The sequence below is a fragment of the Punica granatum genome, chromosome 1 (genome assembly GCF_007655135.1).
Source record: "Punica granatum isolate Tunisia-2019 chromosome 1, ASM765513v2, whole genome shotgun sequence".
Lineage (NCBI taxonomy): Eukaryota > Viridiplantae > Streptophyta > Magnoliopsida > Myrtales > Lythraceae > Punica > Punica granatum.
The window spans coordinates 13,092,516-13,108,362 of NC_045127.1; the positions used below are offsets into that span (position 1 = coordinate 13,092,516).

Sequence of the window (15,847 nt, forward strand, 5' to 3'; positions counted from 1 at the left end):
AAATTGATGTGCCTATTTCCAACCAAATCAAACCAGCAAGAACAATAAAAGGGAGACCAAAGATATAGCAGATGAACATAACAAAGAGAAATTGAGAGAACAACATATGGACTTCATTAACTTATCTGCAAAGGTTTGCAAAACTGCATTACACGGAAACTGAAACATAAAGGACAGTAAGTCTGTCATTACAACTTAAAAAACTGCCTAATATAGATGTCCAACATTCCTACAAGTGTAAACTAACGAATTGGTCCTCCAGAGATTGAAACAAATATCTTGTAGAACAGTCATGAAGCACTAATCCATTTCCAACAGGGAAGCTCATCCACCCATTTGAAATATCCACAACTTATTGACTTGTTCTTCATTCATTAGAACCATGAAACAATAAGCAAACTGTTAGTAAATTCAAAATTAGCTGAAATGAAAGAATCAATTTAGATATTTCAATAACTAATTACTCGAAAATGGGGGTAACGAAGGAATTTTGTCCCCAAATTTTTCGAACTCTTTCATGTCAATAGCAAAGCACGTTGCCCACACCTGCAAAACTAGTCTTCCCTTCTCCTTCCATTTACCATGCTTGCGCCACTGCTCCAGCTCAAATCAACATCCTCGCTCGGCCTATGCCTACAATGTCGATGTTTGTTGACCTAATTACAAGCTTTACAATCAGTGGATTCCATCTTCATAGTTCATAAGGTCGATTCAGTGGGATGGACTCTGTGGCTCCAACCTTTTCCAATTTGAGGTTAGGTATTTCGAGTAACTGATGAAACAAAAGAGGAGTGCTATATTCAACCAAAACAAAGAAGAAGAAAAGGAGGATAGAGTAAAGAATAAAAATTTGGTCAATGTCGGATGGGTTTGTCAATATTTGGACGGAAGGATGAATTTGATGTACATTCAATCTCTCCAATTCGTCAATTTACTAAAAAAGATTTGTGGGTTTCTATTTCGAAAAAAGAAAAAAGAGCGAAATGAAGTTCCGATTTTGCCCTTCATTTCAATCTGTATGCAAGGAATGAGAAGGTCTGTGGTGTAATCAATTTTCTAGATTGTTTGATTATGACGATTAATGAAAAGGTAAATAGATAAATGGTCATCCAACAATCCAGAAAGTGACTGCACTTGCATCATCGATTTCTCTTAAGTTATAAATCGGCATCATCCGCCTGAATGGCTTTTAATTACATTAGAGTTACGCGGGGCAAAATGGGAGTTGAAGCAGATTTATGGCGTTATTAGTGTATGATGAGAACAAAGTTTTGTCCTTAGATTTCCCTATATCTGATGTAACTAGAGACTCTCGTGCCGATGAAGCAGAGTCGACAACTTATGAGTGGTGCCCCTTTTCAATCCTGATATATATTGCACATAACTATTGGATGGATCATCTGTGTTCGCTTGATGTTATAGATGAAGGAACACAAACGAATGTGTCTAATATGAAGCATGACTGCAACTGAATATTATGGCTTAAGCGAGAATTACCGAACTTGGAGACTCTATAGTGGGACGACGACTTGAAACGTAGTTAAACTGATAGCTGTAGAGCAGTCTGTATCTTAGCTAACGATTTGAGTGCCCTTTATTCCTTTAGCATTTCATACCATAGGAAGACCTTTGATATGAAGGATGTGGAAAGAAAGTCTATCTACAGAGCATAACATCTCAGATTTTGGACCTTCTATATGCTCGGGGCCAATTGTGTGGCTCCTATCAGTGTATCCATCGCAATGCGTAACAGAGGAGTTACTTTTCCTGTAGATAAATTACTTTAGACTTTGACTACCTTCTGCTAGGTTTTCGGCTATACGAGGAAATGGTTTGCAGGAATGGCATTTACAGCAGAAGAATGGGTCTTGGATGTGCAGTATTTGGCAAGGTTGTTAACTGCTACTGCTGGATTGAACCCGAAAAGCGTGCCTTGATCACAGGAAGAAAGGATTTTCGAGGTCCAGCTTTCCCATCATCATCCTGTTTTTGCCCAAAACATTACCGTCAATGTACTGGCAATCTTCGCTTAAATGCTGTCGCAGTAGCGCAGTGCAGCATGAGTAGATCAATGTTTTCACGGTAAACTTTCATATTTCAATTTCAAAAATGAGAAAGGATTAACATGGACAGAAAGATGCATATGCCCATGGCACGGAAATTCTGCAAACTATTATGATTTTGCCCAAGATTGTACGAATGGAAAGTTCGGTAAATTCACAAAGTTCTTTAATTCTTGAGTTTAAAGCCTTACAGCGCTCGCGCCAGCTGCTTGCCAAACAAGGAAGCTAATTTTGATTTCAAACCGCTCGAGTGAAGATATGACTAATTGATTTCTCCTAGTACTAATTCTAAGCAGCATAAAAAAGTTCGATTGTGAGCTCTTTTGAAGCAAAGATTAGATCATCTTCGACATACTTTCCAATCAACCATGACAGCTTGGATCAAATCCATGCTTCTTCTTCCTCCCAGTTGAATTCTTCTTTTTTTCAAAATTTTTATTTATTCATATTTATGTTTTGAAAATAATAATAATTATTAAAAATAATTTTTGGACGGAATTTTTTTTTGGAAAAATGTATGGCCCGAACTAATAAAGTGACAAAAAAGTGAAAGTGTAAGGATGAGAATTACAAAAAATGAATATTTAGGATGAAAATGACTAAACCGTCAAAAGTTGAGGATTAAAAGTGTCTTCTCTCCCTAAAATTCTATCCTTATATCATCTTGACTAACCTATATATTTATATATAATACTAAAAGCTAGGGCGATGCTCCTGAAAGTGCCACATAGGACAAGCATGCTCTCTCATTGAGTGACTTTTCGAGTCATCACTAATAGAAGTGAGACATTTGGAGCAAAACTATTCTTATATACCATATTTGATTAGGAAGTGTAAAAGTCCACTGCTTAAACCGTTTGCTAGCTATGCTCTGGAATTTGAAAAGGCATTAAAAAGTATAAGAGAGCATCAAATTCATTATTTCTTTTTTCCTAGTGTTTTTCCCTCAATAAAGCTTGGTGAGCAAAGGACATAGATAAGAGGAAGAAGAGAGGGACGTCTTTGAGTATTAGATGAAGAAGCACTCCTAATTGGTACTACCTCAACTATTTTTGCATTGGCGGTCAAAGGTGAAGTCAAATAATTATTATGATAGTTTTTCTTGTAATAGTTATTAGCAATGTTAACATTATCTAGCATAATATTATTTTCAAATTTTTTAGATCTTATCACATTTTAAAAGCATTATTAACTAACGTTGTAATACACCTAATGTATGTGTAGATCAAGAATGTTATGGTACGTATATTTTTTTTTTGTCTAATGCGAAGTGACCTTTAGAATGCTATCCAATTGGTAAATGACAACTTGCATAATTATATGTTATCACGATATTGTTAGAACTTATAAGGTCAAGAGTATTCTATGTAAGAGAATTATTGTATTCCTATCATACTTGATTTTTTAATTTTCATAGTGATTTAAAAAAGCCAACTTAAATTTTGTTCAATGGGAATAAATAGCATTTTAAACTCTAATTATTAAAAAGAAAAAAATTGCGATAAAAGATTTTCTATCGCATATTAAAATTTTAAAAAGTAAATAATGTTAATTAGAAGAATCATTTTGAAAACTAGAAAATAATTATGGTAGACAATAATTTGTGCATTGCATGAGTAATTCAACTAGCTAAAAATAAATTATAAAAGCCGGAGCGAAGCGTTGAACAATGTCATGTGGGATGTAGATAGCTTATGGTTATGTGACTCTCCAAGTTCTCACCAATTACAATATGAAAAATGGCAAATGCAAAGTACTATTTTGCCACATTATTCATGAAACTCTAAAGGTTCTTAGTTATGAAAAATAAAAAGTCCTCTATTATAGTCAGTGTTATCAGAATCGAACCAGACATTGAACCGGCTAAGGCGTGGGTTCATGGGTTTATGGGTTCAACCGGGGGTTCGATGGGTTGGACCGCTTGTTTAATTATAAAATAAATAAATAATTATTATTTTTAAAAAATAATATAAAATACAAGAAAATAGTAATAAATACTAGATAATAATTAATATGTGTCCAAAAAAATACAAGAAAATTTTTTTGCATCTAGTTGCAAATGACTCATAGAAGAGAATTGATAGTCAATTATGACAGTGCCCAATGTCTAGCTAGCAGCCTATAACAGTGAAAAAAATAATTATTTCAAGCTCTACATTAAGAAAAACAGGGCAATAACGATCAATAATGGCCCGTTTGTTTTCAGGGTTAAAATCACAAAAATTTTAACTTTAACTTTAACTCAACCAACTACACAACAAAAATACACATTTTCCAAGTCAAAAATTTTAACTTTAACTTTAACTCAATACACTACACAACATTTTGTCATTTTCCACAATCAAAATCAAAGTTAATTTAACTCTAAAACCAAACGTACCGTAAAGGTCTCAAACTCGACCACATTTAGGGAATATTTTGAAAGTTCATCGCAACTATGTAGAATTCATCGCAACAACTCTGCAACTTGCCTAGGTTTCTTGATGTTTATGAAGTTATGAACAGTCATCTTGTGTCAAAATTATAATCCAGATAAGTCCAAGTATTCGTATTTATTTCAACTAATAAAGTTGTAAAACAATGGGTTATAATGTCAGTAAAGAACTGTCTTAAAATAATGCACGTAGCAAGCAACAAGATAATGGCACAAAAGAATGGCAAAGTTCCTTTCAATTAATCTCTCCCTTGTTCATGTCAGCTAGTTTTCTGTTTTCTGGATATGATTAAGAGTAAGTAACCCTCAATTCAAAGGCATTGCACTTGCACAAAAACATCAAATTATGGCAAAAAAAGAAGAATATGAACCTGAAAAAACTGATTAGTTGGAAAAAGACAATATCAGAGTTGTTTTGTTCTTGAAATGTTAACTAGTCTGTGAGAAAGATCAGCACAAAAGGTCAATAATGAAGTCTCCCAATTACAAATTGACCCCAACACACGGACACATTCATCCCATCCATCCACGCACAACACAACCCTAGTTGCAAGAACCCACCAAACAAACGAACAGGCAGCAGCCAGTAGGTCAATAAGGCAAAATGAAAATTCAACCAAGATAAATCCTGTCTTTTACTACACCAAGACCCCTGTTTTCCTGCGAGAATAAGTTACCATTGATTTGCCCGCCCCTAAATCAAATTTTAGAGATCGACCTACCTCTTCGACTATTGAAGTTCAGATTTCCTCCGTCCCGGGTGGCCTCGAACCGTGCCTTACTTGTTTCAGGATGTGCCTCTTGCCGTTTGGGGAGCTGCAGCGTTTTTGGAGCCTGGATGATGGAGTATGGAGACTCTGCCTTTCAAAAGCTGCAACTCGAAGGAGAAGACTAACGAGGAAGCTTCTGAGTCTCTAGACTCTGTTGCTCGAAGGAGACTCTGGACTCTGCCACTCGATGGAGAACTTGCGATGCTTGAGCTCGAAGCAGAGGAGCGACGAACAATCACTAATGAATTGAGGCTGCACTTGAGCAGCGATGAAGAATAGAAGGAAGAAATCGGTTTCGATTCAATTTTGCCATTTTTGATTTCGGGTCGGGGACATTCGGATCGGATTTCCTTTAAAATTTATGAACCCATGAAACCGGCCGGTTCGAATAGGTTCGATGGATTTATTTAAAAACCGGCCAGTTTTTTGGGTTCACTGGTTTTTTTATGCATTTTCGGTTTTTTAGCTAATCGGACCGGACAGATGTCCGGTTTCCGGTCCGACCGGTCGAACCGCCTGGTCCGATTCGGTTTTGATAACAATGATCATAGTTTAAGAATAAAATAAAAAATCATTATTTGTCTATGCACATTCCTCGCATCTTCACCTAAACAAAGCATTAACTCTCAACTACGAGAATCTAATCTTTTTTAAAGTAAAAAAAATGGACATTCAGCTAAATATTTTGTAACACATCTTCAACCTATAGGACTGCTTATGCAGTAATGGACGAAACTTAACTAAGTATGTGTTACAATTAAGTATGTAGTCAATATTTTCACTATGCTCAACAACGACTGGCCAGTTTGCTGCTTTCTTCTATAGTACAGGAACTGATGTATGTTAACCCAAAAAAATAAAAAATAAAAAGGAACTGATGATGTATCGCCATATGACTTCGAGATAAGAGTAGCAATACATCCGCAGGAGAAAAATTCATTCGAAACTCTTGTGTGAACGTGTTGCGTAACTTGACTAAACCAATTCTAGTGCCCACCCAGAATTGATTCGTGTGCCCAGTTCTTCGGTGAACCGGCCAGTTCCGAAGATTCTTGCTATGGTACGCGAACAATATTTTATCGATTGCTAACTCAATTGATCTATGATATTGGTAGAGTGGAAGCAAAGCGCATGCACAATATTTTATCCCTCGAACAATAATAAAATTAATAAAATTATTATCAATAAATAATTTAATTAAAATATCAGTTTCTGGTATTACAAGAAAATGCGTCATTTTGAAAGGAAAAACTCCGTTGACCAAATTATACAGAACCCCATATATCTGCTTAATTGTTTAGCCCTCATTTCCATTTTATTTTATTTTATTTCATAATTTTGTTTTATTTTAGTACTTCTTTGTGTGGTCCTGCCAAGCTAGTACTTGTTGAGAAAGTTTTTGAACCAGAAGGACGAGTATTTGGGATATCGTTTCAGTCCATTCTCATAATCCACGTAGTTGATCCCGAACCGAACCGTGTAACCAGAACCCCATTCAAAGTCGTCCATCAATGACCACGCGAAGTAACCCTTCACTCGAACGCCTTCCCTGTTTATTACAGCCATAATAATGACATAGATTATCATCTATAATGTAACACATTCTATCAACTTAAAAGACGCGTCAACGCAATTTTATTCAAAAGTAAGGATCGTAATTTCGACAGAAAACTTACCCGATAGCTCTCAGGACGTATGAGAGATGCTTATAGTGGTAGTCTATCCTCTTGTTGTCGGCTAGTTGTTGCTCCAGTGGCAGTGTAGAATTGTTCGGCTCATCTACTCCTGATTTTATTAATTGGAACAGATTAAATATCAAATCAGTTATTAATCACAATATATCCCAAAATACTGGCAGAAAAAAATATAATATATATAATATACAAAATATAGACTATTAAATGTACTTACCATTTTCAGTAATATAAATTTCTGGATTTCCGTACTTATTCTTTATGTACACCAAAAGATCTCGTATTCCCTTTGGGTAAACAAAGAGCCAATTTGAAGCCGCCTACAATGACACAATTAAATTGAAAAAATAGGGATCTGAATGCCGTCTTAGCTTGAAGTTGTTTTCAGTATTTAATTTAATTGATTGAGCTGAATCGAAGGTTGATATATGCAATACGCACCTGTGGGCCGATCGGAATTCCATTTCGCTCAGCTACAAAAATGTTTTGAGATACATTTAGATTGAGCACATTTAAGACAGGATGTTTATACCGTCTACAGCCCGTGGAAGAATCTAAAAAACTTACTTAGTTGTTGGACTAGGGCATCAGTCGTGTAGCTTATGTTCGGACCGTTCACTGGAGGAGCTGGACGAGCATAGTAAGACGTATAATAGTTTATTCCAAGAAAATCGAATGAGCCCTTCAGCATCAATGATTGCTCCTTTGTGAACTTTGGAAGCCTATTTCCGACTATAGCACGCATACTATGTGGGTAATGACCAAATGTCAAGGGGTTGAGAAGCCTACAACAAAGCAGAAAACTTATATAGTACTGGCACAAAAGTTATGTAGTACAGAAAGATCATCGATCGATAGATGCAGTTAGGAATCATATCAGTAAAAGTAAAACACTCACCAACCAAGATTGAAATCCAAGGATCGTACTGCAGCATCATGGTCTTGCTTTGAATTTGAGTAAGCCACGCTCCAGGTCGCATCTAGCGTTATCCCTGTCCTTCCCTTTTGAGATTCCTAAGAATATATATCCACACTAAAGGAGATTAAAAGTGCAAGTATGCCAACGATAAACACATTCACATGCAAGACGCAAATCCCATTTTCTGGGTGGAGAGGGAGACATCCAAATTAGACACATAAGCAGAAAGATGAACAAAGACCTGATATTTCTCCCTGTACAACTTAACGGCAAACGCATGAGCTAGAAGCAGATGGTGTGACACCAAATATGGTTCTGTGGCTGAATTCCCACCAGTGCAATTCAATTGTTGCCACTCGGAACATCGACCTGGTGCCAGAATCCCTTGTGCATAGCCACCATTAGTAAAGGCATGCGGCTCGTTCAATGTTATCCAGTGCTTCACACGGTCACCAAACTCTTTGAAGCAAAGGTCCACGAAATCTCGGAAATCATTCCTACGTACATAAACAAGTTGACGTCCACTAAAACTTTCGAAGTTTTAAAGCTTCATAATTTGCATTTGTGCCCATATTTGGACTATAAATTAAGGAGATTTGATGATCTATTCTTCCAAGTCCATACTCCACTAGTCAATATGCAATCGGGTTTTAGGGTTTGGGCAAAGCATAGAACAAGGACTTACGCGAATAGAGGACTTAATGGACCGCCATACTCATCTTCTAGAGTTTGAGGAACGTCCCAATGGAATAGAGTCACAAAGGGCTGAATCCCTACATTGATTTGATGTATAATTTGTTAAGTCATGAATAATGAACTACCTTTCATTTTACAAATAGGTTAATCTTGTAGAGCAGTTGAAAGCTTCAGAGTTGCAGGAAATTCTACAGTGCCCTGAGTTATCTTTCTCATGCTCTCCAAAATCATAACGCTGATATTCATTGAATTAGCTTGTTCATATGGAAACTGGATTAATCGAAAATAGTGATAAGTAGAGGCGAACCATTTGCGAGGAGCTCATTGATGAGGTTGTTGTAGTATTTGATTCCTTTGTGATTGACGCCGCCACTTAGCTTTCCCTCTGCATATGTTACAGCATACATGAATCATGTCAAATTACTCGGTTATTTGGTGAAGATGATAAAATAACTCAAACAAAAAAGAATTCAAATGAGTGATAGATACACCGTGTGAACGTCATTGATGAAAACCTTACTAGGCAATATCCGAGGCCATGAGATTGATAATCTGTAAGAATCCAAGTCCATCTCCTTTGTGATCGCTACATCTTCCTGTAACATATATACTTGCACTTAATTTGCTTTTAACTATAGCATAAAGTCATTTGAATTAATAATATTCTTAATCATAATGATTAAAGTTTAAACTAATAGAATAGAGATTAAATAGACCTTGCAACACTAAAACCCTGAAACACACGTTTCGAAATATCTAAAAATAAATCGAAAGTATTGCAGGCACCTTATATCTGTGGTATGAGTCGATAGCCACGTCCCCGTTGCTCCTGTCAGCAATTTTTTCTGACATATAATATTAGCATTTTTAGAACCGGTTACTGTAAGTAGGGGGGAAAAAGGTTAATAAACAAGAGAGAGAGATGAATTTTCAGTAATTTCTCAAATATTTCAAGTAATGTTCATTACTTCAAATTAGCAAGGCCACCCCTTAAAGTCTTATATATATATATATTGTGATAATGTTTTTCCTTAAAAACATTGAAAATTTGAATTAAAATTGACAGTTAAAATATAAATCTAATGCCGTGTTATATATTAATTAGTATATATTTAGAAAATTTGGATCATTTATTAACAATCAAGAGTGCATAGTTTATACACATAAGTTATTTTATCATTTGTTTCAGTTATATTTTATTTTGATTATCACATAAATTAATAGATTGATAAAATAAAATTTCGACCCCGCAGCATCACGCAGTTGCACCCCAGTTTATCATAAAAAGTATAGGTATTCTGCATTTGATTGAAATATTTAAGTAGCGCAGTAATTCACGCTCTTACTTAGTAATCAAGAGATTTCAAATTTCATACTTTGAGGGATTACTTGTGCCCTTTTATTAATTATTATAATTTCTATTTCTTTACATTAGACCCTTGCCTTCCCTTGTATCAAAAATATATATGTATATATATTGCCAATTGGTAGAGCAGTACTATTTCACCTTTGAAGTCTTTTTTGATGCTGCATATAAAATAAGACTTGAGGGCATTATTTGGTTTGTCCAATTGTGAAAATAAGCTTATTCCAAACTACCTCGATCATATTAAAAAGAAAATATGAAAATATGTGAGCCATTGATGGAGAATATATAGCTGCTCGTGATAGAAACATGATTGGAAAATTTGTCTACTAATTTCAATCAGAATTTTCAATTTGGTCTTATTAGGCGGAGAGTTTCTGTCAATAATATCTTTTACTTATTCACCTCCTAAAACATGATAAAATAGTGCTCTTTTTGCGCCGAATTAACTGACTAAGTGTAAATATATCATACATAAAATATACATTTATAACAACATTAATCTGGATCGAATCTAAATTAATCCGAACTCATTAAATTTCTAGATATTAAATGGTATGTATGCAAACCCAAAAAAGAATAATAATAAAAATAAAAAATATTATTTGTGTATCGCATGTTGTGGAAGTTATAAAATTCAAGAAGTTCGGGTAGAGCCAAAATTTAAATAATTAATATATACTAGAGGTAGGACACCCATGATCCGCACTGAAGCTATACACCGGAAATACTAAACTAACAAATATCATGGAAAAGAATAAAACAAGAAAAAGAGTAATTTTTCTATTTTACTTTTTATTTTCAGTATCATGTTTTTTTTCTCGAATTTTACTTCTTTTATAGGGTGCAACTGTTTTTATTTCCCTTTCTGTTTGTATAATATTATTACTATATAAAGGAGGATTTGGATGAAGGTAAAATATAAGAACTAAGATGGGTATATTTGTAAAATCACCTTTGAATGTGAATAGCCACCTTTTTCCAACTCACCTTCTCGACGTGGCACATTCTCACTGTCAACTCCCTCACTCTCCCCTTCGTTTCCCCCTTTAACTCATCTATTTTTATTTTTTTACTAATTTTCAATTATCATCCCATTTTTTAATTAGTTAATGGCCCAAATTACATATAAGGGTAAAAATTTAGAAATGAACATTAGAAATTTTTATCTACATGTTTCGTCAATTTATGAGATTTTTATTTAATATGAAAATTTTATTATTTTACGGTGCGTAGTATAGATGTAAAATTTAGACATCAACAGAGCATTAGTAGTTGTAAAGTATGTACTTTGGTAAGTGCAAAGTATGTACTTGGGTAGTTATTTTTGTGATAGTGGGAAGGATTTTCCCAGGTTTTTTTTTTCTTTCCTAGGATGTGTTTGGGAGTTGGATTTGGAGGAATAGGAGGGGGAGTGTTTCTGTTGTTTGGGAGATTTATTTGAGGGAGAGGGAATGGAGAAGGAGGGATTTGGAGGAAACGCTCTTCCTCAATTTATCTCCATTGTTAAGAATCTCCTAACCCTTCAAATTGAAGATATTTTGGAGGAACTCATGTATTTTCTTGTTCCCTCATCTATATAACTTTCTTTATATAGTTTTTCTAAAACTGTTATAACCTTTTTTAAAAAAAAATTTATAAATTTTTCTCTTCACTTCTCTCATCTTTCTTGCTAATTAATTTAAAATAAGGGAGTTCATTTACCTCCATTTCTTCTCCTAATGAATTTGATAACACAGAACATGGTTGAATTTTGATTGCCATTAACGATTATAAAAATTTATCATTACCGAGCAATAGCAATTCCACCAATCAAAGCAACTAAAATTATTATCGAAAATGAGTTCAAATGGAAGAAAAAAATCGGTTTATAAATGAATTTCAATCTGTTGACTATACTTATCAAACCTTGCTCTATCATCCGATTTGACTTTGTCTTCTAAATAATCCCGTGCCAAGACGTATCTAGAATAGTACTAATTAGTCAAAAACCAACGAAGTAATCCCATCACCAAAAGTTCGAATGTTCAAATATTTGTAATATTCCGAACCATTCATAAACATTACTATATCCTCTATTCAAAGGGGAGAAATGACTTTGGATATTCCGATGATTAAAAAGGATTTAACTTTTACATTATTGATGAAAAAGGTTATATTGATTATTTAACCCTCCTCTCCTCTCCTCTCCTCTCCCTAAAAACTCCCAAACACACCGTAATAGTTCAAACTTTGTAATTCCTCCATATATTTGATTTCTTGAGATTTTTCATGGCATTCTTGTAAATGATTATTGAAGTAAGACTTTCTCTTTATTACAGTAACAAAATGAATGCTTGCACTACGCACGGATTTCACTAAACTCTCGTTAATTGATTATTTCAAATTCATATATTTTTTTCTATCCAGAATCGAATTTGAGTGACTTTCTCTAACATAAAATGCCTTAAAAGTAGTTCTTTTTTAAGAGAAAACTATCTACTAACATGAGTTAATTCAAATGGTTCGGTACTTTTTCTCTTTAAGTAAGGTGTCTATTCTATTCTCGAATGTGAATAGATAAAATTCGTGCCGATATAGTTTTACACTTTCAGTGAGCCGACTAGGCTCAAACTAGATTAATTAGGATCCATTGGACTCCCGGATACTAGGATACACACTAAATAAAAAATAAAATGTCTTGCACGTTGGTTTGGGGAAAGAAAGAGAGATAGTTAGAGTTTTTTTTTTTGCTGTTGATGGTATCCGGCGCCGTAGCAACCGACTAGTCCACCGGGCGATGTATTGTACGGCCTGAGGCCTGCCATTAAACCCCAGATGTCGATCCCGAGAGAATCAAACCCTGAACCTGGCCTACTGCTAGAGAGATAGTGAGAGTTAGTCTTGGGAAAGAGAAAGAGAGAGAGTGAGAGAAAAGTGAGAGCGAGAGAAAAGAAGGGAAGTGAATAGTTCTATTGTTGAATTTACAATTATGTTATTGATCAGGTAACTCTTATAAATTAAAATATGTTTATTATGTGCATTTTGAAAAAGACGAAAGTGAGACCAAAGCCCTCTTTTGGCTTTATATTAGTAAGCATAGATAGAAAAATATTATGTGTATAGAAGAGAAAGAAAGGTGATTAATTGATGTATTATACCACAGGGCAGGTAAAACTTATTAAAAGACCTGAGACAGATTTAGTAATTAACCTGGATATTTGGAAGTGAAAGTATCCCATATTCCGGGGCCTCTTCCATCTTCATGCGCTGCACCTTCGTACTGTCCATATATATGCATCAAGCAAAATCACTTAGGCAATAGAAAGGACATTTAATTTCCAGCATTTTCAATTATAAGTTCGATCTTCTAGCAGCATTACATTGGATTTTAATGAGATCATGTACATGCTGTACGACTTCTCAGATGTGGTCCTGCCCAACTTTCCCTACCCAATCCATCTCGATTAGATTGGAATGCTTTTGCCAAGAGCTCCTAGCAAATGCCTGGCTTATTACTAAAGAGTTGAGGTGTATCTTTCTCCAATTACTGTTTTTGCATATCTCAAGCTGGAGAGTTAGGTGGGTCCATACCCCGCTATAATACAAAATCCATTGCCCATTCACCATACGAAGCGCAACTTTCCGGCTCCCACACTAAGTCCATAAGCCTCATCTTTTCTAGAAGATTAATTGAGTCTAATACTGATATTAGATTGAGAATTACGAAATATGATATATTAGTTAGGTTACTAAATCATATATATGTATATGTAGGCATATAAAACTAAATCTGAAACAAGTCAGGGTTTTATATGAGCATCATCATCTGGTAATGGGATGCTTACTTGGTACGATGAAGATCCGGCCCCAAAGATGAAACCATCTGGAAAGCTGCTGCGGTTGAGGTTTGATGTGTCATAAGCCTTAGGGTATGGATATTCCGTGGCTCCGCTACAATGGCTCAATGAACTCAAAAGAAGAAGCAGAGCTCCAAGGTAGCCGATGAGATGAACATGATGAACCTTCATAGTGGAAGAAGAAGATGAAGATGAAGTTATCGACGCTGAGGAAGACAAAGTCGACATTGATTTCTGAGAGATATAGATTGCTTTGTGTAATGATTTTTGCTTAAATGAACATTGTCTGGAAATATATCTATTTATAGGGAAAACTTTGGCTGGTAACGTGCCCCCAATGAAACTCAACTCCATGCCAATCTATCAGTCTATGTCAGCTCAAGAAATAAGTAACAAAGGAGCATTTCTTGATAATTGACTCGAGCTGACGAGTTAATAACTGATCTGCGTGTCCTGGTCTGGTTAGACGTAACGAAAGCGAGTGTTCCTATTTCAGTCCGTCTTTTTTTATTATTATTTTTTATAAGTTCTATTTAAGTGTACTTTGGTTTTTGTTTTTTTGGTAAATCAGTCCGTCTTAATTTTAATTTTATTTTTTGTATCATTGCTATATCTAAGTAAAGTAGCTCGTAGGTGTACGACGTGCAAACAATCATCTAAATTATTTTCCATCATTTCATCATTTACCTTTTATAGACAACAAATTTATCATTTAAAAATATTAGAATATTCAATAATGTGATTGAATTGAACAATTTAAGTTAGTTTACAACGTTGATTTTTTTCAATATTTAATTCAAATATTGTTTTATTTCTCTTTATACTTGTTTTCGTATTTGGTTCTTATCATATTGAATCTATAAATCTAATATAATTTTGGAAATGATAATGATTTCATTAGAGGATATTTTTCCTCATATTTATTTTTACATCTACATCTATTTCTTTTTGCCTTTTATCCCAAACATGCCCTTCATTCCAAAGCATGAATTAAGGGGTAGGTGGCACTATAATTATCCACGTGTCTTGAAAAGAAATGTCTTCCGTTGATGTCCTTTCTTTCATTTTCCCCCCCTATATCTACCCTCCATTATGTCAAAGCAAAAGAAATGGGTAAAGCCATATACAATTGATAAGAGTGGGCGACTTTTCAAACCAAAATAAAATAAAAGGGTGAGTGTCTGCCTATTCTTTTGCAGTCTTACTCAATCTACCATCGCTTCCATCTCTCTATTATTATATCAAATGCTTTCTAATTGATGAATTTAAAGTAGTGGAGGAGTGCTCAAGCTAGTTACGCATAAAATGAATACTATTCTATCTTAGAAAATATACAACCTTAACCTTTATTTATTATCAATTTCTAATATTTAGTTTTCTTCAGTTACGTGCATCTTATAATTGACTCCGACCTCTTATATGTTTGATGCTCATCCTTAGCATCTATCATAACCCCACGAATTCAAAATGTTGCATAAAATAAGTAATGCCAGATAGTTCTATTAAGGGCTGGGAGTGGGGATACCGGTGTTCAACAGTCTCCAACATATTAAGAACTATTAAACCAAATACAGTATAACAATTTGAAAGATAATTATATAATACTCAAATTAAAATGCTTTGTTATGTATACATAATACATGTAGAACCAATATATAATATATATTTATAACAAAAGATGTAAGTAAAATAGTAAATAATTATATTCACAATTTTAGGGTTCATTCATAAATAATTTGATCAATTCAAATCCATAATTAATAAGTTTCTGAGGGGTTAGGCGTTTGCATGGCTAATAGGGGAAAAAAATCATAAAAATGCATATTTTCGCATTGTTACTCATCAGGGAGGAAAGAGACACGAATCTACCCAGAAAATAGAAAAATATGATTTAAGGTGTGATTTGAAAAGTCAAGATGAGACGCCAAACATAAACAAAGGTAATGGTCCTAATAACTTGAAACGAAAAGGAAAGATTGACAGCGTTTCGAGTGGCGGCTCCAATCTTCTCTTACGATTTGATAATCAGTTTGGAGAAATTCTACAGGACCAATTCAGGGTCGCAT

At 34.5% G+C, this 15,847-nt stretch overlaps 1 protein-coding gene across 1 annotated transcript; it reads right to left on the reverse strand.

Moving 5' to 3' along the window:
* Positions 1–6,428: 6,428 nt before the first annotated feature.
* LOC116191801 (beta-glucosidase 13-like) lies at positions 6,429–14,063 on the reverse strand. Its single transcript, XM_031520286.1, has 13 exons — positions 13,770–14,063; positions 13,135–13,204; positions 9,363–9,421; positions 9,097–9,172; positions 8,884–8,961; positions 8,566–8,653; positions 8,122–8,377; positions 7,860–7,975; positions 7,529–7,746; positions 7,403–7,434; positions 7,179–7,281; positions 6,944–7,052; positions 6,429–6,816 (listed from the first exon to the last, which is right to left on the reverse strand). Exons 1-13 carry the CDS (start codon positions 14,007–14,009, stop codon positions 6,645–6,647), a joined length of 1,617 nt encoding a protein of 538 aa, XP_031376146.1. The 5' UTR covers positions 14,010–14,063; the 3' UTR covers positions 6,429–6,644.
* Positions 14,064–15,847: the final 1,784 nt, after the last annotated feature.

What these genes read in the sequence shown, in the direction of transcription:
- LOC116191801 (XM_031520286.1), bottom strand. Translation starts at nt 14,009, where the DNA reads ATGTCGACTTTGTCTTCCTCAGCGTCGATAACTTCATCTTCATCTTCT. An exon ending in TTTCACTTCCAAATATCCAG is followed by an intron (nt 9,422 to 13,134) that starts GTTAATTACTAA and finishes ATTATATGTCAG; the next exon opens with AAAAAATTGCTGACAGGAGC. An exon ending in GAATTCCGATCGGCCCACAG is followed by an intron (nt 7,282 to 7,402) that starts GTGCGTATTGCA and finishes GTGTCATTGTAG; the next exon opens with GCGGCTTCAAATTGGCTCTT.